The sequence below is a fragment of the Tenrec ecaudatus genome, chromosome 14 (genome assembly GCF_050624435.1).
Source record: "Tenrec ecaudatus isolate mTenEca1 chromosome 14, mTenEca1.hap1, whole genome shotgun sequence".
Taxonomy (NCBI): Eukaryota; Metazoa; Chordata; class Mammalia; order Afrosoricida; family Tenrecidae; genus Tenrec; species Tenrec ecaudatus.
Window position 1 is genome coordinate 30,393,596 of NC_134543.1, and position 25,032 is coordinate 30,418,627.

The window sequence follows — 25,032 nt, forward strand, 5'->3', positions numbered from 1 at the left end:
GCCAAGCAGCAAATACACAAACTCAGAACCCACTGCTAAATTGATGCCAACTCATAGTAAGCCTGTAGGATAGGCTAAACTGTCCCTCTGGGTTTCCGAGATTATACTTCTTTATGGGAAAGCCCCGTCTTTCTTCCTCAGAGCAACTGGTGGTTTTGAAATGTTGATCTTACAGTTAGTATCCCAACTCATAACCACTATGCCCCTAGGGCTCCTAAATACATACCACATCCTTAACTATATGCCAGATACTCTATGAGCAGTTCAAAGTACGATTCTTAAAGAATTACAATCAAAATGATGCAATACATGCAATTATGCCCAAAAGGAATGATAAAGTGCCCTATAAAGAAATAAACTGCTCTGGGAGCAATTTGGGAGGCCAGGGTTCCTTTGCTAGCAGCAGATATGAAAAGGAGAGGCTGATTAAAGACATAGACTCTGAGCTGTCTCACTCACTCACCCACCCACTGCCATCGAGTCTATTCTGACTTAGGCAACTCTGAAGAACTGCCCCTGAGGGTGTCTGTCTTCCTGGGAGTAAAAAGCCTCATCTTTCTCCCTAAGGGCAGTTGATGTGTTTGAACAACCAACCTTGTGGCTAGTGGTCCAACATGTAACCCATTATGCCACCAAAGCAACTTCTGGGCTGAGTACTGAATGATAAATAAAATGTCCACTATTAGAACTAGGTCAGGAAAGATATTCTGAGACAAGAAATAGCATGAACAGATCTTAGAAGGCAAGAAAGAGAAATGTATTTTCCAGAAAGAGCAAGAATTTCAAATCAGTGCATGGTGTTTTCATAGGGGCAAAATGAGAAAAAAGACCATAGATTCAGCTAGGGCCAGATTGCAGATCTTTAATATCATGCTAAGGAGGTTAAATTTTTTTTGTATAGGTAATGAAGTATTATCGATAACAAGAACAAAAGAATAGTAGGAGTAAATGGTAGTTTGGAAAAAATAACCTGGCACTGATTAGCAAAATGGATTAAGATAGTGTAGTTGAGTAGAGGTTAGAAGGTGACTGCAATAGTTGTAGAAAAAGAAAACGGCAGTAAATAACAGTGAAAGTAACAGAAATAAAATCCTTTGTATAGTAAAACAATTTTAATATGTCGCGGCCACAGATCTTTCAGAATGCTACTTGCCAGGCTAATAAATGTTTCCTCTTTCAAGTTTTAAAAAAATAAAATGATAATGGAAACATGTACAAATGTGATTGACACAATAGATGGATATATTGATAGTGATAAGAGCTGTAAGAGCCCCCAAAAACTGATTTAAAAATTTTGATGTTAACAAATATTATAGACTTACAATTCTTATGCAGTTTAAGGGGATTTTTATATATATATTTACTGCCTAAATTAATCCAAGTAGTCCCCATCATCTGGCCACAATGGTCAATAAGGAAAAGTTATTCTCTTCCAAAATCTATATCCCAAAAGGGTTATCTGAGGCATTACCTATCACATGAAAGAGTAGGATTTGAAAGGAAAGGGTTTACCCTCTAAAAGACACAATCCAGTTATTATCAACTCTAAAAGGTCTGAATTGGTTTCATACTAACACTAAACAATGCTCTTGGGAAGTTACAAATAATCGTGCTTTGAGGACAAATATTTTTTGCATTTTTTCCTCGCCATCATCTTTATGATTACAGATATTTGCATGAAAACAGGATCACAGGTCCTTGGGGATTCATCAGTTTCTACTGCTTATTTTTCATCCATGTCATCCTCTCAATTAATGCAGGAAAGAGGATTGAGACATCCAAACACCAGATTAGGGTGTCAAGTAAAAGCCAACCCCCAGAGCAGATGAATAATCTGCAAGGAAGAAAAAAGATGTTGTTTTTATGCAAATATACTATACACAATAAAACAAAGAGAGACTGCATTCCAAGAAGTGCATGTTAGCCATTCTAATTCTAAATTTAAAAACTGTTTCCTATTCCAGCTAAGGAAAATGACACTTGATTATAAAGCACTGCTAGTTGTTGAAATGGGCTGATTTTAATGAGAGGATAATTTTGAAAAAAATATCTCACCTTTGCTCACAAAATGCACTTGGCATTTTTGTTCCAGAGGTTGGCTAAGTATTTCAGGTGGACTGGATTAGATGACTTCAAACACCCACCCCTGGAACCTTAAGTTTTGGGAAATAAAAACACTGAACAGTAATAATGCCTTTTCAAACTTTTGATTAAAATAATATCATCGGGGAGGGAGGGGAAACATGAGGACCTGATGCCAGCGGCTTAAGTAGAGAGCAAATGTTTTGAGAATGATGGGGGCAATGAATGTACAAATGTGCTTTATACAATTGATATATGTATGGATTGTGCTGAGTTGTATGAGCCCCTAATAAAACAAAATAAAATAAATATTCTCATCTAGTTTGTTATTCAGTAGAAACCCATTAAAATAGATTTCACTGATGTTTGGGGAACTGATTCACTCTTCTCAAAACTGATCAATATAGAGAAGAATCATTTTTACTGCTGCCTCAATAAGAAAAGTTTTCAAGGTAATCAAATAGTTGATGAGATAGAGTCCTTTATTTAAAAAAACACTTCTAAGCCAACGAGAAACTACAGAATTAGAATACAATTAGAATTAGAATTTGTAACTTCTAACAAAATAATGGATCTAGGCAGCAACCATGGGCAGCGAAAACCCTGATGAGGAACTTTACAATGAAACTGACAATAACTTTTTAATTACTTAACCTTACTATTAGAAAGCAAATGTTTAGAAAATGATGGCACCATATGTACAAATATGCTTGATAAAACTGATGTATGGAATGTTGTAAGAGCTGTAAGAACTCTCAATAAAATGATTTTTTTTAAATAGTAAAAAAAAAAATCTTTCACATATTACGAGACCAGCAGAAATGATGTACTGTTTGGTGCATTTACACAACACCGCTGATGGAATATTCTTGGGAGAAAAAAAATCCAACCTATATAGAAACAAGCCTCTAGATCAAACTATCAGGAAATCAAAAGGGATCGAGGAACCTATTGAGTACTACAAGGGGATAATCAATAAAATCCGGAAAATGGGAAATTCTACGGAACCAATGCCCAGGTTAACAAACAGCAGGGGAAAATAAAAGGGAGGTGGAACCATTAGAAATTAAAAGAGACATATCAATCAAATGCAATGAATGAACCTTGTTTAAGTCCTGACGTGGACAAACCAACCGTATAAAGACACTCTATACAATCAGAGTCAATCAGAGGAATCTAAATCCTGCCAGGATATTGGATGAGATTAAGGAAAATTTAAGTTGTAATAATGGAATTGTAGTTATAAAAATAAACAGCAAATCCTTATCTTTTAGAGACACACCAGAAGTTATTTAGAAATAAGGTAATATGATGCCTAGGGTCTGCTTTACAATCATATCGGAGGCTAATGTAAGGGAAGGCGTGCGTTCTGGCAATGCAGTGGCTAAAGTCCTTGGTCACTGGTTCAAACACTGGGAAAAAACTGTGGCAGACTGCTTCTGTAACGATTTAGAAACCTTAGAACCTTAGATTTAATAGCCTTAGATTTAATAGATTTAATTAATAGATTTATTTAATAGCCTTAGAAACCCTATGGGGCAATTCCACTGTACCCTACAGCATCATTAGAAGCTGAAATTGACTTCATGATAATGATTTGGTTTCTTGTGTGTATTTATAACTGAGACTAGATTGGCCAGATGTTGATTATTAAAGCTGCAACATGGGGACATGAAATCTTCCTATATTGGTACAGGTTTAAAATTTTCCACAAACCTCAAGTCCTCCCTCAACGCAAGAACACTTTGTTATAATTACCTGGCATTCTGTGATGCTCACTTCCGAACACGATCGCTGAAGACACAATGGGTGCATAAGTTAATGTGGAGAAGAAAGCTGATGGTGCCCACCTATCAAAAGATCTGGTGTCTGGGGTCTTAAAGATAAACAAGCGGCCTTCTAGCAGGAATGCAACAAAGCCCACGTGGAAGAAGCACATCAACCCATTTGATCAAGAGGTGTCCAAAGGCTCATGGATCAGGAATCAGAAGACCCAAAACAAACAGCCATTTCGATGCTAACGAGGGGGGTGGAATGGAGACCCAAAGCCCATCTGTAGACAATTGGACATTCCCTCACAGAAGGGTCGCAAGGAAGGGATGAGCCAGCCAGGGTGTAGTATAGCACCTACAAAACATACAACATTCCTCTAGTTCTTTAATGCTTCCTTCTCCCCCTCCCTTCCCTCTATCATAACCCCAGTTTTATCTTACAAATCTGGCTAGACTGGAGCATGTACACTGGTACAGATAAAAACTCTTGACACTAAAAAAAAAAAAAAGAAGCTCTCGACACACAGAATCCAGGACAGATAAACCCCTCAAGACCAATAATGAGAGTAGCAACACCATAAGGATAGGGGAAAGGTGGGGGGAGAAAGGGGAGCTGATGGCAATGATTGATGTACAACCCCCCACCCCACCCCCACCAAGGGAGATGAACAACAGAAACGTGGGTGAAGGGAGACAACAGATGGTGTAAAATATGAAAATAAAAATAATTTTTAAATTACCAAGGGTTCAAGAGGGTAGGAGAGTGGGGGGTGAGAGGGAAAAAAGAGGAGCTGATACCAAGGGCTCAAGTAGAAAGAAAATGTTTTGAAAATGATGATGGCAACATATGTACAAAAGTGCTTGATACTATTGATGTATGGATTGTTATAAGAGTTGTAAGAGTCCCCAATAGAATGATTTATTAAATAAATAAAATAAAATTTTCTACTAACTGGGAAAAAAATACCTATGATCTTTCTCAGTGGGAAGACAGAAAAAGAAAAACTAAACAATCAGAGGAAGCAACAATTTCTGCTACAAAATAACTAATAACTGTTGGTAAATACATTAGGCAATAAAACGCCCTCTTTGCGTAAGCATAAAATGTATGTCAAGAAACTAGAGATTAAAGAAGGATTTTACATATACACATACATACACACACTTATATCGTTGTTTTTTGGTTTTTTTTTGCATGATGCCTTATACCTGGTCCCTTGGCACCTCGTGATCGCACTGGCCGGTGTGCTTCTTCCATGTGGGCCTTTCTGCTTCTGAGCTAGATGGCCGCTTGTTCACCTTCAAGCCTTTAAGACCCCAGACACTATCTCTTTTGATAGCCGGGCACCATCAGCTTTCTTCACCACATTTGCTTATGCACCCATTTGTCTTCAGCGATCCTATCATGGAGGTGTGCAGTCAATGATATGATTTTTTGTTCTTTGATGCCTGGTAACTGATCCCTTTGGGACCACTCGATCACACGGGCTGGTGTGTTCTTCCATGTGGACTTTGTTGCTTCTGAGCTAGATGGCCGCTTGTTTATCTTCAAGCCTTTAAGACTCCAGTCACTGTCTCTTTTGACAGCCGGGCACCATCAGCTTTCTTCACCACATTTACTTATTCACCCACTTTGGCTCCAGCCGTTGTGTCGGGAGAGTGAGCATCATAGAGTTCCAATTTAATAAAAGAAGGTATTCATGCATTGAGGGAGTGTTTGAGTAGAGGCCCAAGGTCCTTCCGCTACCTTAATACTTGACCTATAAATATAGACACATAGATCTATTTCCCCATCCTCCTATATATATTTGCATGTACATGTCTTTGTCTGGACCTCCATGAATGCCCTTTGACTCCTAGCTCTTTCCTCCATCTCCCTTGACTTTCCTCCTGCCCTACTACCATGCTATGTATATATGTATATACATACCATATATTAAATGAAGGGGGAAGTGCAGAGTGGAGACCCAAGGCCCAAGTGTCGACCAATGGAGATCCCCTCACAGAGGGGCTTAGGAGTGGAGATGGGTTAATTAGGGTGCGAGGTAGTACCGATGAAGAACACAGCTTTCCCCCAGATCCTGGATGCTTCCTCCCCCCAACTACCATGATCCGAATTCTACCTTGCAGGCCTGGATAGGACAGAGGCTGTACACTGGTACATATGAGGGCTGGAGGTACAGGGAATCCAGGGTGGATGATACCTTCAGGACCAAGGGTGTGAGGGACAACACTGGGAGAGTGGAGGGTGAGTGGGTTGGAAAGGGGGAACTGATTACAAGGATCCACATGTGACCTCTTCCCTGGGAGAGGGACAGCAGAGAAGGGGGGTAGGGAGACTCCGGATCGGGCAAGATATGACAAAATAACGATGTGTAAATTACCAAGGGCACATGAGGGATGGGGGAAAGGGGAGGGAGGGGAAAAAAAAAAAGAGGACCTGATGCAAGGGGCTTAAGTGGAGAGCAAATGCCTTGAGAATGATTGGGGCAGGGAATGTATGGATGTGCTTTATACAATTGATGTATGCATATGTATGGATGGTGATAAGAGTTGTATGAGTCCCTAATAAAATGTAAAAAAAGAAAAGAGGAGAAAAAAATGATTAGGGCAAAGACTGTACAGATGTGCTTTATACAATTGATGTATGTATATGTATGAACTGTGATAAGAATTGTATGAGCCCCAATAAATTGTTAAAAAAAAATAAAGGATTTTATGCATTTATTAGCCAAAGCTAGAAAAGAAACCAAGAAATTCCATACAAGCCTACAATAACATTCTCATTGTTCACTTTAATATTCATGGATCAACCTTTTCACTATAAATCCTCCCAAAAAACTCAGTCATCAAGTCTATTCTGACTCAAGAGCAACACTACAGGGCACAGGAGACCTACCTGCCCCTGTGGTTTCTGAGACTGTAACTCTTGACAGGAGGAACGGAAAACCTTGTCTTTCTTGCATGGTGAGGCTAGCGCTTTCAGACGGCTGACATTGAGGTTAGAAGCCCCATGCATAACCACTATGCTATCAGGGCTTCCTTATAAATCCTAGAGGTTCATGATAGACATGGTAATTAGTAATTTTGTCAACATATAAACTTTAATCATAGGAAATAAGTGCCTAGTATTTAAAGTTAAGAAGCAGTTAAAAAAAAAAGGCAGTGAGTGAATTGAGGAGACTACCTCCCAATCTTATGCCAAAGCAGATTTTTCCTCTCTACTGCTTGATTCCTAAAATGATTTTTTAAATTTTCTTGGTAAAAGAAAGCCAACTGCTGATGGCAGAAATGGAAATAAGAAACATGAAGAGGGATAACAAAAGGAAAACAGTAAGAAACCAGAAGTTAAAAGTTAAATTTTAAAATAAAGTGTCAAATTTGGTAGGCAGTAAACTCAGGTCAATGATGTGAGTAAGTCCACTACATGCTCCATAAAGAACGAACTCCTGGAACTATGTTTGGGATTGTGATCAGTGTAAACTCTCTCTATCTAAACAAAATTGTAAACTATAGTTCTCTCAAAATTGACGACTTAGGAAGGTCTCAGGTATACACTTCAAGAACAAAGTTCAAGCCATTGTACTTATGTTGAAATCACAACGTAAGGAACTTGTATAATTCCTTTTCCAGTTTTTTAATGAATGTAATATGGGAAGATATTTAACTTATAAAGACAAGATTATAAACTAAAAGAAAAAAGGACAAGCATTACCCATGATAGCAGATACGTTCCTAGTCTGCCCTGTATCTTTCTCTATAGGGAATTAGCCCTTCCCTACTCCATGTGATTGGAGTAGCTCATCCCACCACTCTCTGTACCCAGGAGCGAACCCAGGACCACATCTGGCCCATCCAGGATGAAGAATGCAACAGAATCTTTCTTCCGGAATGCTTTTGAAAAGGAAAGACTCATTCTTCCTTCAGGATCATAGGAATTAAAGGCCCATAAACTGGAACTCCTTTTGGCTACCTTACCCAGCTAGACTACCATATCAATGAAGCAGATCCCTGAGATACAGAACAAGACCAAGTGAGCATCCTAATGACACCATTCAGATTCATGGATCTGGACAGGCCCAGAGCAATTTATACCCTGGACTTTTTGAATTATGAGAATGTTATCCTCTTAAAAGTGGGAGGGTTCTAATATGCTTTTAATGTACAGAGGAAAAGATCTGTTACCTATTAAGTCATCATTCTAGCACATGCTATTAGAAAAGAAACATTTTAGATTACATCAACTTCTTATGAGAATATCTAACTCTTTCCTAAATAAAGATCATTTCTTTCTTATAACTAGAACTCACTGGGGAAAATACAATCAGCAACCCTGAATAAATGTGATCTGGGTACTTACACTCATCAAGACCCAGCTGATAAGCCAGGTTCTGTAGACCTCGTACCTTCTCCATCAAATTAGCTGTGGTGAGACTGCCCAGTTCTGAAACAGAATCATTTATTTCAATACCATTTCTTCCCACTGTTCTCTAGAAACAAGTCCTTTGGATTGGGGATTCTTGTTGTAAAAGTTTTCAAGCTCTTTGGCTTAATCCTTGTCATATAAATAGCTATTGGATGGATCCATCTCTCTCCTTCCCTGATGTTCTCCCCACAATACAAATCAAGGAACTTTTTCATTATTACGAAATTCCTCAGATGAATTTACCCACTAAGTCTGAAAAGGTTTGGCATAACTATAATAGTAAATTAAGTTCTTTATCCTTAAGACCCCCAACTTACTGTCATCATAATCCTTTGGGTCACTATACATGAAATGAAAATACCATTAAAATATGAAACCGTGTGATTGGACATAGCAATGAAAAAGCCTTGCAAACATCTATCTTACAAAATGGCCATTGTCTCCACTGCCACTCATAAAACTTCATTATTGTAACTGACATTGAAATAAAATCGTAAAAACACTGTTCCCTATTTCCCAAAGGTCAGAAAACATAAATCCAAGCTCTCCCTTCAAATAAAATCCTATGGGATTCTTTGATTTTGGTTTAACCAGTTAAAATGTGTATACATAAAAATATGTATATAACCTTACTTTTCCAGAACTTATTTTTTTTTCTGCTTTAACTTTTATTATTTTAAGCTTAATTTATTCCCGAGCCATGACTCTTTGTTTCTTCCATTTCTTCTGGGAAATCTTTTTCTTCTGTGCAGCCTCCTCTTCTGGTTTGGGAACAATCTGTTCCTTCTCAGTCAGAATCCTATCAGTGTGGCAGGGGAACTCATGGATGGGTTGAGCCGACCATGAGCTCCGTAAGTCCAGCGGCACATCATGGGGGCTTTGTTCACCTGGATGTGTTCAATGACCAGAATCCACATCTAAACCCTTAAGGTTCAGCATTACTTTCTGCATTTTTAAGCATGTGAAGCAAAAATTCAGCACTCTTTTGGGGCCACCGACCCTGGGTCCAACCCCACTGTTTGGCCTGAGCACACCTACAATGCCAGCATTGTATCATCAGAAGGGCACACACTGCTTCTGCGGGAGTGACGCCTTTCAAGTATTTGGTGGCTTTCCAGATATGCATGCATTTGATGGCCTGGGCAGTTTCACAGGTGTTCTTGAAGTGGACCCGGAGGTTCGACCCTCTTGATTTGCAGGATTTTGTAAGGTTTTCTGGGTCAAGTGAGTAGGGAACCATTTTGGCAGGTCACCTCAGGCTGCTACAGAGGAGCAGTGGGTTCTCCAGATCTTATTTAAATAGCACCTATTTAAGCTTTAAATAGCACCTATAATAGCTTTAGGTTTAGGACACAGGCTAATTTGCATATAACACAACATAATGGCCTCTTACTTGAAATTTAAAGTTTCCTGTAACTATATGTTGATAGGCTATTATTCTCTTTTTTTAGAACATCAGAATAAAGAGCTGGAGACATCCATGAGGTTTACATTTTTCTATAACTGAAAGAGGAGATTTAAATATCTACATTTTAAGTAGAACAATGAATTACTTCTGAAATAAAGATATTTTTTCCTCCCACTGACCAGGTCATAGTCATTATAGCTGGGCTAAGTAGATAGTTTTTGTTCGGTTCAATGTCTTAAATAGCTCAAGAATTCAAGTTTTTATCTTAACTTCAGTTTATTGCTTCACAACTACTAAGAATCTTATCAGCAGAGGAATAATTAAAATATAAAGAAATGATTTTCCAGATAGCAAGGAAAACTAATGTTTTCTTATTTAAATTTCCATTTGTGTGATTTGGTTCTGACTCACTTATCAACCACCAGTATTTCCTGCTTACAGTATTTTTTATGAAAGAAATTAAAAGAACAAAGAAACAAAAGAGAGGTCTTAACTCACTAAAGAATTTTCATTTAACAGCACTTACAAAAAACATGGCAGTAAATCCTAAATAAGGCAACTGTGTTAAGAGAGAAAATTACATATAACATAAAAAATCAGAGTTTGAATTTGAATGTCAATTCTTCTTTACAAATGTTGGTTTAAGCCCACCTCTGAAATTTGGATATTATACCTCACTTACAGACCTCTATGAGAATATTAAATAAGAAACTGTATGTGAAAGCATGCTGATAACTGTAAAGCTTTATACAAAGAGTTATTATTTTACAATTTTAGCAGCAGATGAAATGATCATGACTAAGTTAAATTGGCAGGTAACTTGACATATGAAAAAAAATCAAGAAAGACATTCTGGCAAAAAAAAACTATGACTAAAGATGGTTAAATGGGCGATTCTATTGAAGCTGAGAACACATGTCAGGGCCTAGTGAGAGAAAAAGTGGACAGGTAATGATTTGTGGACAGGCATAAATGTCCATTTAAATCTCAGAGGTCATCACAATCACTTACCTTTCAACATGTCGATATCATCACGTTCTATTTCAGCCATCCATTTCGGTGGAGAGCTAGTAATAGGCTGTCAGAAAACAAGAATGTATCCATTCAGATATACACGAAAGAATGAAGAGACCCAACTGAACTTTCTTCTTAGGACAAAAGGTAGCTAGATGTCACACAATCTTCAAACAAGGTTTGAAAACACTGGCAATTTCTAAAACCCGACGTCTTCCGGGTTCAGATAGGGCCCCAAAATACTCACCTTACAAATTTCTTAGTAGTTACCAGAGGCTCAGAGAAGGAGGAATGAATGCTGATTGCCTAAAGCAGTGGTTCTCAACCTGGAGGTCACGACCCCTTTTGGGGCCGAATGACCCTTTCACAGGGGTTGCCCGATTCATAACAGTGGCAAAAATACAGCTATGATGAAGTAGCACTGAAAATAATTTTATGGTTGGGGGGGGTCACCACAACATGAACTGTATTAAAGGGTCACGCATGAGGAAGGTTGAGAACCACTGGCCTAACAGGTACTGAGTTTCAGTTTGGGGTCATGAAAAACTTCTAGATGTGGAGAAGGGTAACAACATGGTGAATGTAATTCATGTCATTAAAGTAGACACTGACAAAACTGTCAAGATGGCAAGCTCTCTGTTACACATACATATATATATTTGCTACATATATTTTACCACAAACAAAAAATACTGCTCATCTTTAAAGGTGGTCACGGAGAAGTGATTGTGGAAGAATTAGGCATAATTCCTGGCAGAGACAAGGGAATGCACCGTCGGCGTGCTAAACAACGAGAGAGGAGCAAGCCTTCAGGCTAGGGAAATAAGCAAGCTCAGTAAATGTCTCAACTCAGGTCAGGCTGAGTGGACACCCTAAAACATTCAGATTTACAGCTCAAGACAAGACTCGCAGTATCTTGCCACAGAATTGTTATCTACGATAAATGAGAAAGAACTATGTAAGAGGGCTAAGGACTAATTTAGTAACTAATTAGAAATGGCCTGACCATGGGGGTCTGGGGAAGCCTCAATCAATCTCTGCCCCACCTCCACTTGAAAGGACCCTTTAAAAACCAGAAATTTTTCCCTAGCTCCATCTTCCTCACCTCAAGAAGGGCTCTCTTAATCTCTTCTGAAGTGATGACATGCTTAAATAAAGTTTGGCTTAACGCTTTGCTGGAGCCCTGGTGGTGTAGTGATTAAGAGGTGGGCTGCTGATCGCAGGGTCAGTAATTCAAAAACACCAGCTGCTCCTGGGGAGAAAGACAGGGCTTTCCACTTCATACAGAGTTAGTCTCAGAAACCCACAGGGGCAGTTCTACCCACTCTATACGGCCACTGAGTGGGCAACGACTCAATGGCAGTGAGGATGAGGTAACTGTTTGCCGCTGGGTGCACATACCAACACTTCTCTGGCCCCTTACAAACACACTGCTGTGGAGCTTGCTAGTTCCTCATGGACAACAATCCAGGGCTGAAAAGTGGGCCCTGATAGTCTTCTGCAGAACAAAACATCACAGCTACTATGACTGCTTCATAACTAATAGGTTAGCATAGCAATGAAATAAATTACTTGCATTTCAGAGCTTGGGAAAACCTTCAATTTAATTGTTTGAGACAATGATCAGTAAGTAACCTTCTCTGGAAGCGGGCAAGATTCAAATCAAGCGAGAGAAAATTAACATGGGCCTCATTTGAAATTTCCTATTTTTATTGTAGATGTTTTAAGCCAGTATTTTTCCATCCTGGTCGCCCATTAAGATGGCCTAGCTAACCTTTTAATAGTACAATTAGTACCACGCCAGTGTATTGTATTTGGATATTTTTAAAGGGCCATGGTGGGCAAATCCCACCGTCATTGCTAAATATGTGGCAAGAATCAACATGAATTCAAATCACCACCCGGAAGTAGACCCAGACTTCATCTTCTCACATCTCCTTTCCTTGTCCCCAACTTTTGTGGCACTTCCTCCCTTACCCTAACCACCTAGAGTTAGGTCAGAATTCATCCCTGGCCACCTTGTACCAGCTCAAAGCATCCCTGGCCCACCTGGGGCAAGGCTACGAGTTACCCGTGATAGGTTCAGGAGTTTGAACAATTCCCTGCACCACTGCAGAAGAGTCAGTTCCCATTTCTCTTCATCTGGTGTCCTGCAGCTAGGTCATAAGCTAGGACTCTGTCCTCCTTCACTGACTGCCTGTGAAGCTGTCACCCAGGTACCCAGAGCTGGGTTTTCACAAATCGATTGCCTGTACCGCCCCCCTGTGTCCACCAGCAATCCAAAGCTAGTTCTCAGAGCTACCTTGCAGCCCTCCTCTGAATGAGCCACCTCAAACTACATCAGAATCTTATAGCCCCCAGTGGAGTTATTAATTCTATAAAATAGCAGTTCACAAAATTCACGGATACTACTACCTTCACTTTGTTACGCATTTATTACAACCTGAAAAAATATAAGCAAAAAAATGTCTGGGAGAGTTCCTGGCACACATGCCTTCACTGTTTCCAGGGACATACCACACCCTTCCTATGCATAGATGTATGTTCTCACCATCCAGGAAGCAAACCCAAAGAAGAAGCTCCAAGGTCCAGGGTCCCATGTCTGACTGAATCAACCCCAATTCCTTTCTGAGGTCTGTTGCAGGGTGGATTGCGGTCTCCCAACTCACTTTGCACAGGCTTAGGGGTTGCCTGGTTGTTTCAGGAATTCCATGACTATTTTCAGACACCAAATACAAAAGGCAAAACCACACATCACGTATCAGGGGCTGCAACAAGGTCCAGTGGTGAGAAAAGACCAAGGAATGCCATATATATATATATAGTTTTTTTAAAACTCTACAACTGTACACTGATGATCCTGCTGTGCAGGTAGGGGTAAGAAGAATCACTTCAATGAGCCTTTTTCCATTTCTCTTTAAATTAACCTTTACTCAGTACTGACTCTAAGCAAGACATTTCAGATGCACTAAACCTACTGGCACTGAGTTAATTCTGACTCATAAGAACTCAAACCAACCCTACGAATTAAGTAATATTGCCCCCATTTTACAAGTGAAAGTAAGCATAGAGAGATTGTGAGGTACTTGCATCAAATCACAGTTAGTGTAGCCAAAATTCACCGTTTTGGCAGTGGAATCTAGAGACGACTCTAACGACTCCCCTGTTGCTAGGGGCCGATGCCTCAACTTCAATTCATAGAGACCTTATGTATAACAAGGAAACACTTCCCAGGGGAATACCACGTTCACAACTGTTGGTGTGTGTGAGCCTAGTGTGGTAGCTACTGTGTCAATCCATCCCATGAAGGGTTCTAAGTCAAATTTACCATTTCTCCCCTAGGAGAGAAGGAGATGATAACAGGGATATCTTGGGCTGGCCCTTCTCAAACCCCAAAGTAATAGGCTTGTGCATGTTTCTGTAGAAAAAAAGTCTAGATCATAGGTTGCCAAACTTTTTTGGTGGACTACCCCTTTTTATTAAAAAAAAAAAAATTACCTATGGCCCCCCTGGCAATTAAGAACTTTTGTATGTAGGATTAGGGACAGTGGGGGGAGGAAGGGAAATTCGATCACAAGGATCAATCTAGAACCCCCTCCCAGGTGGACGAATAACTGAAAAGTGGTTGAGGGGCTACAGAGGACAATGTAAGATATGGAAATAATACTCTATAACTTATCAAGGGTTCATGAGGGAGGGAAGGGGAAGAAATGGGTAGCTGATATCAGGGGCTCAAGTGGGAAGAGAATGCTTTGAAAATGATGATGGCAGCATATGTACATGTGCTTAACACACTGGATGAATGTAAGGATTGTGATAAGAGATGTAAGAACCCCCAATAAAAGTATTAAAAAACAAGGACTTTTGCATGATAGCTCTTAATCTAGAATAAAATATACTATCTGCTTTTGCAGCACACCCCGTCCCATCACTCCAGAGCCCCAAGGGGAGGGTATTGCCCACTTTAAGACATACTGGTACAGTTATTTAATGAGATTCTAAGAATACATCATACTCTGAAAGGTTTAAAGTGTGTGTGTGTGTGTGTGTGTAAGGACCCCTGGTGGTTAAGTACTCAATTAGCTGAAAGTTTTAAGGTTTGAAACCTCCTGCCGTTTCATGGAAGAAAGATGTAACAGTCTGTTTCCATAAAAATTACAGCCTTGAAAACCCTATGGGGCAGTCCTGTTCTATCTTACAGGGTTAATTTGAGTTAGGGTCAGCATGACTGCAATAGGTATTTATATTAAATACCTAAAATTACTTAATTGTAACCAAATACAGTTAGCTAATTGAAAACTAAGTCCAAATGAGAATGGAAGAAAATGAAAGCAAGCACTGTGTACAAAATATACTAGACAAAAGTCTGATCAGATAATAACGGATACCAAGTTTGTTTTGAGCTAGGCAGTATATAAAGTGTTTTAAACACATTTTGACACTTTAGCATCTTAAGAATCCTCTCCCAGTAGTTTCAGATGAGAAAACAATGGCTCAAAAATGTTAAGGGGTGGGGGGGATTAATTAATTAAAAGTAAAGCAAAACAAACTCCCCCCCAAAAAGTCAAGAAACCATGAAGAAATGCTCCCAATCATTAGCTACTAGAGAGATGTCAATCAAAACGAGCTATCACTTCATGCTGACAACAATAGCAAAGACCCCACAATAGAAGCAACAAATGCTGGCAAAGGTGTGGGGGTTGGAATTTTCCTGCTGTACTGCTATTAGGAAGGTAAAGTAGCACAAATCACTGTGGATAATAGTCTGGCATTTCCTAAAGAATGCCAGATATTATATAAAATAGAGACATTATATGATCTAGCAATCTCACAAATTTTTGAAGCCCCATCGTACATAAAAAAAGCATATTTAAAGCATCTAGCACAATGCCTGCTGCCCTGGAAAATGAAAAAGCCTTCAGTTCTAATAGATGTCTCCCTTTTTTTAAAGGTTTTCTAGAGGAGCCCTAGTTTGAAACCTACCAGCTGCTCCGCAGGACAAAGTGAGGCTTTCTACTTTCCTGAAGAGTTACAGTCTCAGAAGTCCCCAAAGGCATTCTCCCTGGCCCACAGGGTCACCATGAGCCAGAATCAAATCAATGGCAGTGAGTTTGGTTTGGTTAGATGTCCCATGGACTGTTAAGAAATTTCAAATTTCTTTGAGGAAGTATAAATTAAAGTCATAATACATTACGTATAAAGGCCAATTTTGGAGAGGAAGGGAGTATCACCAATTACTTATTAATATACACAGATTTCCAGAGCTGCAATTACAGAAGGATTTGAAGTCAATGATATAATCCTTAAAAATAGAAAAATAAGAGATTTGAGCTTTTACTCAGAAGCAAAACTCAAAGTAAACTTCACTAGATAAGCAAGAAATTACTTACACTTTTGAAGGAAGCTGCAAATTCAGCAACACCAGGTACTAAAAAGAAGGGAGGGAAAGCATGCATTAAATAAATATTTGGTGCTTTAGGCATAGAACATTCACATAATAAGAAAACAGCCTTGTCCTCAATGAGCTTTGATTCTGAAAGAGGGAGAGTAAATCAGTAACTGTAACACTGTTTACAGAAAGAGACCAGGTGCTATGGAAGGAAAACTAAATCAGACCAAGTAGGCAGACAAAGCTTCTCAGAAAACCAAACTCACTGACACATAGTGAATTCCACTCCCCAGTGACCTTATCCGCTGTCTGGTGCTGTACGTGTCCACAGTAGCAGATAGTCTCAGCTTCTCTCAGAGTCTAGTGGGCTTGAACTGCCAACCTTAGACCTTGTGCTTACCTGACAGTACCACCAAACGGGTGCTTCAATTGAACCTGGAAGGACTGGTAGCTAGCCAGATTGGAGGGTAAGGAAAAACAATAGCTCTTACTAGAAAATTTCTATCTAACTGCTTTTCAGTATGCTTTCAATTCAATTACTTATTTAAAAGTCATAGAAATATATAGGAATAATCATATTAAAGAGCAGTAAAATCAAAATCAGGTGCTTATTAAAATGAACTAATGTTCAATCTTACTAATAAAGACACGCTAGCTAAATATATCAAAGACCAGTAATATCCACTAGTGGCAAGTCTGTGAGGAACTGAGCACCCTCATACACAGCCATCTTCCCCCTGCACAAAGATCTGTGTAAGGATAGTCACTGCTAAACTGCTAGTGGAATAAATGGATATAACTTAGGCTTGCAAACAGAGTATGAATGCATAAATTATGCTACATTATGCAATCATTTAACAGGAAGGAATGGATCCTGGTATGTTGTTGCTGACTGCCACCAAGTTCCTTCTGACTCACAGCAACTCAGCTGCCATGTTTACGGCGCAGACCATCAGGTGGCTGCCCATGGGGCCTATGGGTCTAAACTGCCAACTTTCACTCAAAAGGCAAGTGATTAGGAAAAGTGGGTGAAGGGAGACATCGGACAGTGTAAGACATGACAAACTAATAATAATGTATAGATTGTCAAGGGTTCATGGGGGGGGGGCAGGGAGAGGAAAATGAGGAGCTGATACCAAGGGCTCAAGTAGAAAGAATGATGATGGCAACAAATGTACAAATGTGCTTGACTCAATGGATGGATGTATGGACAGTGATGAGTTGTATGAGCCCCCAATAAAATGATTAAAAAAACAAAAGCAGGGAGGAAGAGGGAGGGAAAAAAAGGAAAACGAGCTGATTCCAGGAACCCAAGTGGAAGGCGAATTTTGAGAATGACGAGGGCAACGAATCTATAAGGGTGCTTTACTCAATTGATGTATGTATGGATTGTGATAAGAGTTGTATGAGCCCCAATAAAATGATTTATTAAATTAAAAAAAAAAACAGATGCAGAAATCTGTTGCAAGAGAAAAAAAAAAAAAGCACAGCACCACAGGACCCCTGGCTCTCTATATACCAATATGAAGAGCTCCATTCACCAATGACTAGGTGAAGAAGTCAGCTGATGTAGACCCCTATTACTATACCAAACTATCTACATACTTAGATTAAAACCACCAAGCAACTCTTCTTAAATTGGACCACAGAATTTGGTCAGGTGTCTTCTCTTAGAAGTCAAAGAAAAAAAGAAGTAAAAGAATCCCCCCTTTTTTCTAGAAAAGATCAAAATGTTTATCTAGAATTATTTTAGAAATCACAGCACTCTGGCGGAGAAACCCTTCTTTACCCTTAAATGAGAACTCTTCAAAACCTCTCTGAGGAGTAGTGTCTAGTGTCAATTCTGAGGTAAATTAAATTAAAAACTTACATTGTTCAGGCCAAAGGTCTGGTGAGGCACGGTCAAGTTTTTCAAAACTCAGCAAAGATGCTTCCAGATCTGTCCCTAGAACAAAACACTCAAAAATGAGCTCAGAAACCAAAATAACACATTCATTTATATTTTATGACTCTCAAAGAACATAATAATCAGGACATTCACCTGGAAGTTTAGAAATGTGGGTTCTGTGAATGCTACTAAGCCCTGACTTAACCCAAATACAGCCATCATCAAACATCATTTTCTTAATTTCTAAAATGGGTGTGATAGTTTACTGAGGTGGAAGAAATATTAAATAACCCACCTTGAATAAGTGTCATTGTAACCATTAAAGATAAAATCCTCTGCTAGGGCTCTCCTACCATCTTCTCTTGCTTTAAGATGTCATCTTAAATAATTGCCTCTCTAGCACCATCAGGTTCTACTTTTCTTCTAGCTCATACTCAACAAACAAGCCCACTCTAGAAGGTTTTCTTTTCTTCTTCATTTTTTGAAGGTTTTCTTTTAAACCTTGATCTCTTCATACATGCTTCTATCCTGTTGTTTCCACTTCACCAACAATCATGAGACATCTGTCAAGGTCGTCTGATTTAAATCCATCATTTTCTTCATGTTTCTGTTTCTTAGGTGACTTCTTGGTAGCAAATACACACACAGAGACCACTCTCCTTGAAATAGTTTACTGCCAGATTCTTTGAAGCCTTTGGGTTGGTTTTTCTCCTATCTCGCTGACTTTTCCTACTTCAGTCTCCTTGACCCAGGGCCCATTTTAGCTCACTCCTCTCTCTAGCTGAGCATTCTAAGAGGGCCATCATCTAAATGCCAATGATTGCATATTTATGCTTCTAATCCCAACCTTCCTTCCCTTCTGCTGAATCTAAGAATTAGGTATCTTATATGAAGGGGCTTAGAAAAGTTTCTAGGAAAAAAAGGAGCCAGTATCTTATCATTCCATTTTTCCACAAATTACTTGAAACCCCCTTGAATATCCAAGTCGTTACTAAATAGCCCTCTCCATCTGCATGCATGAAAAACCTTTAAACCTAATACAAGGGGGCTTCTGAAGTTCATGGGGAAATTCTGTTATCTTTTTTCATTCCCTTTTCCCATAAACTTTCTGAAGCTCCTTCATACATTCAAAACCATACTCTCCCCAGCCTTCTCCACCTAATAGAACCACCATGAACCCCATTTCTCAAACTGAAAACCTAGATGCCATCCTTCATCCTCCTACAAGCATCAGTAAATCCAGTCATTTCTATCTCAAAATATACCTGAAGCCACAGTAGTCCAAGGAACTATCACTTCTCTCTTGAATTACAGATCAGCCCTTTGGACCCCACAATCTTTTCTCCACAAAGCAGCCAAGCTTTTTTTTGGCTTGTTTTAATGCAAATTAGTTCATATCACCCTCTAGCTTAAAGTATTCCTTTCAACTTAAGGACTTCTTCTGGAGGGGGGAGCAGAGAGGGAGGGGGAAAAAAGAGGACCTGATGCAAAGGGCTTAAGTGGAGAGCAAATGCTTTGAAAATGATTAGGGCAAAGAATTTACAGATGTGCTTTATACAATTGATGTATGTATATGTATGGATTGTCATAAGAGTTGTATGAGCCCCTAATAAAATGTTTAAAACAAAACAAAACAAAAAAATGACTTCTTCATGCTAAATCTATGACTGTACAATTATCAAAAGAAAAAAAGAAGGCAATTTACAGCCATGAAGTTGAACACAGCAAATAATGACCGTGAATAAGGTTTCCAAGACTTTAAATCTTTGTGAAGCAAATAGCCTCATCTTTCTCCCAAGTTGCTGCTGGTACGTTTGAACTGCTGATCTTAGTTACCTAACCCAGTGAGTCACAAAACCCAGTACTTGGAGAATTCTTTGTGGCTATCTCCCTTTCTATTCTTCCCCTGATATGTTAGGAGCTCAACAATAGCAAATTAACATTTGTTGTTAGTTTGCTCAGTATGCCAACTAGTTTCAAAAAGTACTTTATTTAACACTATAAACAGTAGTTCTTAACATTTTCTAGGTAAGTCACATCTTTGGAAATCTGCATAAAGGGCTCTAAACTCACTCTTTTTGTCTTCGGTGGCTCTGGCAACCTTTTATGATCTGAGGCACTATGCAATAAACTAGAAGGCAAAAACCTGCCACGAGTCAATGCTGACTCATGCTGACCTCATAGGCCAGGGCAAAATTGCTTTTGTGGGTTTCCAAGGCTATAAATCATGGGAATAGAAGCCCTCAAATTTCTCCTGTGAAGCAGCTGGTGGTTTTGAACTGCTAACCTTTAGCAGCCCAATGCATAACCCTCCATGCCTCGATGGCTTCTGGTTGTAGAACAGAAGCACTAAACATGTCAGAAGGCCAATTAGTTTGTATGTGTCATGAAGCCATGGCCCTAAACCTTCCAGCCAAGGGACTATATATATCCTAGGTGTTTGATCATAAACGCCTCAGCAGATGCTCCTTTTTGCATTGTTGCAACTCTATCTCAAACGTTTGCCAATTCAACTTTTTAAAGGGGTACAACTCATTGACAGGTATTACTATAATCACACCAGCAACCCTACCCTTAATCAGTTGAATTTGGCCACATCTGACCTCCTCAGGCTGCAGTAGGGAGTAGAATGCACTTCCTATTTGCATGGCTCCATCCCACTCAACCATTTAGTCAGGGTTACAAAGACATGGATAGAAGCACCACATTTAAGCAATTCCATTTCACCACACCTTGTAACCACTAATAAACTTTGGTCTCTATACGTTACCCTTTCCTCGTCTTTTGATATAGATGAAGTTATGTCTCTTCTTATGATTGGCTTATTTTTGCTCATTTTGTCTTTAAGCCTATCCATACTGTAGTACGTACCAAGATTTCATTTGTCCTACTCGCTAAGTATTATTTCATTGGCTTCGTTTTGTTTATCCATTTTGATTGTTTTCACCTTTTGGCTATTTTGAACAGTGCTGCAACTAGCACTGATCTAATAGTCTTTGCTTTCAAGTCTTCTGGGCATATACTAAGAACAGAATGCTCCATAGAGGTGAGGATGGTGGGACTTGGTTTCACATACTTTCAACACGTTAGCCGAAGAGCACAGTCCCTGGGAAAAGACATCATGGTTGGTAAAAAGAGGAAGACTCTTGCCGGATTGCACTGACCCAGTCGGTGGCTTTAACAATGTACTCACACATAACAATTGTGAGGATAGCACAGAGCTGGGCAGTGTTTCATTCTGTCGTACATAAAGTCATTACGGGTCAGAACTGATTCCACAGCACCTAACAACATGGCCATGTGTTCTTTCACCATACCTACTCATCTGTAGGCTAAGCAAATAATCTGAAAAGCTGAACTCTATGAAGAAGGCATCAGAATGAAAAGACTCATTAATTACCTGCAATGTGCAAATAACACACCTTGCTTGCTGTGCTGTTCACTAGCAGCATTTACAAATGATCAAAGACTACAGCCTTCAATATGGACTACATCTCAACACACAAAAAAGTCCCCAAATCCTCACAACTGGACCAATAAGCAACATCACAATACTTGAAGGAAAGACTGAATGAAGTTTTCAAGGATTTCATTTTACTTGGATCCACAATCAGCACTCATAGAATCAGCTGTCAAAAACTTAAGTAACATACTGTACTGGGCAAATGTACTGCAAAAGACATCTTTTAGAGTGTTAAAGAACAAAGATGTCACTTTGAGGACTAGGGTGTGCCTGAATTAATCCATGGTATTTTTTTAAAAAGCCATGGTATTTTCAATCACCTCATATGGTCAACATGGAAGACGGAAGAGGAATTGGTGCCTTCGAATTATGGTGCTGACAAATATTGAAGATATTGTTAGTGAACCAAATTCCCACTATCCTCAGACTGGCAGAAGAATGAACAAATCTAGCTTGGTAGAAGTACAGCCATAATGCTCCTTACAAGTGAGGATGGTGAGACTTCATCTCAAGTACTTCGGACACATTTTCAGGAGGGATTGAGACAGGCAAGCAAAACTGGTTGACCTCTCCTCGTGACTTTGATTCAATTTTCTATTTGGTTTAACTGAAAAAAAGTGAAAATCATCCTAAAATTTAAGCATGTCATATTCAGGAAACAAATTAGCTCAAATATTCATTAACATTGGGAAACTTCAAAAGAAGCTGATACCAAGGGCTCACGTAGAAAGAAAATGTTTGGAAAATGATGATGGCAAGATATGTACAAATGTGCTTGATACAATTGATGTATAGATTGTTTTAAGAGCTCTAAGTGCCCCCAATAAAATGATTTATTAAAAATAAGTAAAAATAATAGAATACATACTGTATATACTTGTGTATAAGCCGAGTTTTTCAGCACATTTTAATTCAGTTTTTATGGCAAAATTAGGTGCCTCATCTGATATGCAGGTTGGCTCATACTCAAGTATATACGGTACGTCCAAAACAAAAAAGCATTGGGAAACTTCTTTTGGTTGACATTAAGACAGGTTAGAAAGGCTGGTCCACCTCTTCTTTGGAAAACTGTAGTCCAATTTCCTGTGCCACTTTAGTCAGATAAGGAACTCCTCTACTACCACCTATGCAAATGATGGCACTTGTGATACACATTATTGGGGCATGCAGTTACTGCTGAAATGGTCAATGAATTGGAAGGAAACGAGCTGCGGCCTATACAAACGGTAATATTCAAGGTATGCCTTGTGGCACACAGTTTCCAGTTAGAATGGCATCAAGGTAAATGAGTTGATCCAATAGCTCGGGCATACAGAGAGGCCACCACCCAACCCCAACTACCACATGACCCTAAGGGGCATGGGGCAATAACTCCACTCCAATGCACAAGCATGATACCCCAGAATAAGTTGTGTTCACCAGTACCAGTGTGATGGAACCCTTCTTGATGGAACTACTGTGTGTGTACCTAATTAACAAGATCTCACATAAGTAGGCTATTTTCCTGGGAACCCTTATATATCAAATATATATACATAATACTCCCTGATAGGGGATTAGTGTTGCATAGGGTCTCTGCAGGCTCTTCTTCAATTAAATTTTTGTTTGTGTAGAAAAAGTTTGCTTCTCCTAATTATTGCTAGTCAGAAGGTAAGATTCCTCCCATATAGAGCTGGCTAGGAAAATGGTGTCCCTGAAGAACCTCATGCTTGGTTAAATAGAGTCACTGAAAATGAGGAAGATCCTCAAAGGGATGGATTGACACAGTGACTGCAACAAGGGGCTCAAATGTACCCAGCTCCTATTGTGAGCATGGTTCAGGGCTGGCAGTATTTCATTCTCTTGAGCTGAAACCAACTCAACAGCACCTCACAAGAACAAGAGCACTGTGCTAAAAACCCCGAGATGTGACTGTGAAGACAGGTTTGTCATGTATAAGCCAACAGAAAAGGGGCTGATTAAAAGAATAACTAAGCTGACAAAGAAGGACAAAGTAGCTTTGATAATGAATAATAGTGGATTGGGCAACTCCAGATACAGCTGTCAGCAAAAGCCTCTGTGGGAAGGGCTATCATGAGACCTGAGACTGAAAATGATTTGACATGTCTGATTCATCTTTTTGCCTCCCCAAGTACACGCGTCTTATGGTAGGTACCTTGGCCTCATTCCAATTATTTCTGAAACCATGGACATCTAACATTCGGTTCAAAGCCACAACGTGTTTATATGAGAGGGGAAAACTACATCTCAGTGAAGCAGGGCAAGGAGGGGGCAAAAATTAATTGCAGTACACCTCTGCAAACGGTAGTGTGATCACGTTCATGGTAGAGGGGCAATTTGAAAAAGGGGGGGTGAGCATGGTTTTGCACAATCTGATGAATGTAATCACTGTCACCGCGTTGCCCATGTAGAAACTGCAGGGTTATGACGTAGGTTTTGCTGTGTATATTTTCAACAAAAATCACTGCTCAAGGCCCTAACTCTAAAGCAGAACCAACCCAACAGCATGTGGGTACACCCAACCCACACAACTGCCACCTGAGATGACCTGCACCTTAGAAATGTGGGGGGGAAACCAACTGTTCATGCACTCAGCCGGAAGAAACAGAAGAAGTCGTGATGTAGGCAAAACTCCAAAACCAAACGCACTGCCGACGAGTCAATTGTGACTCAGAGCGATCGCAGCAAATAGCTCGAGTCACATTTTCCGCAGGAACCTCAAAGCGAGGGGCCAAGAAGGTCCCTCCTCCTGTTCCCAGTGTGAGGACACAGGAAAGAACCACATTTCTCTGACGGATCAGTCCCGGGGGGTCAGCTACCAACTCCAGCAGAGGCTTCAGAAAATCGTCTGGGATGCTCAGGGAGCAGGGCACCGATCCTTCAATCGGGCTCCCGGAGAAAGAGAAAGCGTCAGTAAAAGGCACCTCTTACGCTCGGCCCAGCCTCACCCACACGCGGCTAAGGGAGGGCAAGGCGACTGAGTCCCCTAGGCGACACGAGTCCCTTACGGGTGTCCTCTTGAGACTCAGCGGGCAAACTGGTATCTCGGGAACCTCAGGGAAAAAGCGGCGAGCTGAAGAAAGGAACGCTTCCCAAGGAAAAGAGTTAGGAAGGAGAGGGGCCCAAGAAGGAAGTGCAAACGCGAAGGCCAGACGGAGAGTGGACGTCCTCAGGAGCAAAGAAGGAGGTGGCAGGAGAAGGCTAAGCCGGCTCTTACCGTCTGTGGGAGACGCCATCTTCCAACCCATGTCACGTGACGTGGCCAACCGTCGGCGGGAAAGTGAGGATCCACAAGCCCCGCCCCCCTCGAGAGGAACCCTATCCCTAACTCGCAGCCCAGTCTCATTTCCACGCCCCCATAGGGCGATCTTTGCGTAGCCCCGCCCACGAGCGCCGGTCACGCCCCTTGCCGCAGTTGCTGAGGTGGGGCCAGGGCAAAATTCTTGGAAGTTCTTATTTACTTTCCTCCGTGAGGGGGGTGGGACCGCGAGCGTGCCTGTGACCAATCGCGATTCCGGCTTAGGGGGCGTCTTCCCGTGTGCTCAATGTCGAGTATCCAAGTCAGGGGCGTCTCCCGTACACCCGCCAGT

General features: G+C 40.2%; 1 protein-coding gene across 3 annotated transcripts in view; it reads right to left on the reverse strand.

The window, feature by feature from the left end:
* Positions 1-24,721, reverse strand: part of LIN52 (lin-52 DREAM MuvB core complex component) — a 116,869-nt gene extending 92,148 nt beyond the window's left edge. For 2 of the 3 annotated variants that reach the window (XM_075531383.1, XM_075531384.1), the window contains exons 1-5: positions 24,660-24,721; positions 17,962-18,036; positions 16,093-16,130; positions 10,700-10,766; positions 8,215-8,298 (exon numbers count right to left, since the gene is read on the reverse strand). In XM_075531383.1, the coding sequence (XP_075387498.1) occupies positions 8,215-8,298; positions 10,700-10,766; positions 16,093-16,130; positions 17,962-18,036; positions 24,660-24,690 (295 nt within the window). In that variant the 5' untranslated portion in view covers positions 24,691-24,721. The remainder of the gene's footprint in view (positions 1-8,214; positions 8,299-10,699; positions 10,767-16,092; positions 16,131-17,961; positions 18,037-24,659) is intronic. The other variant, XM_075531385.1, reaches the window with a different exon arrangement.
* Positions 24,722-25,032: the final 311 nt, after the last annotated feature.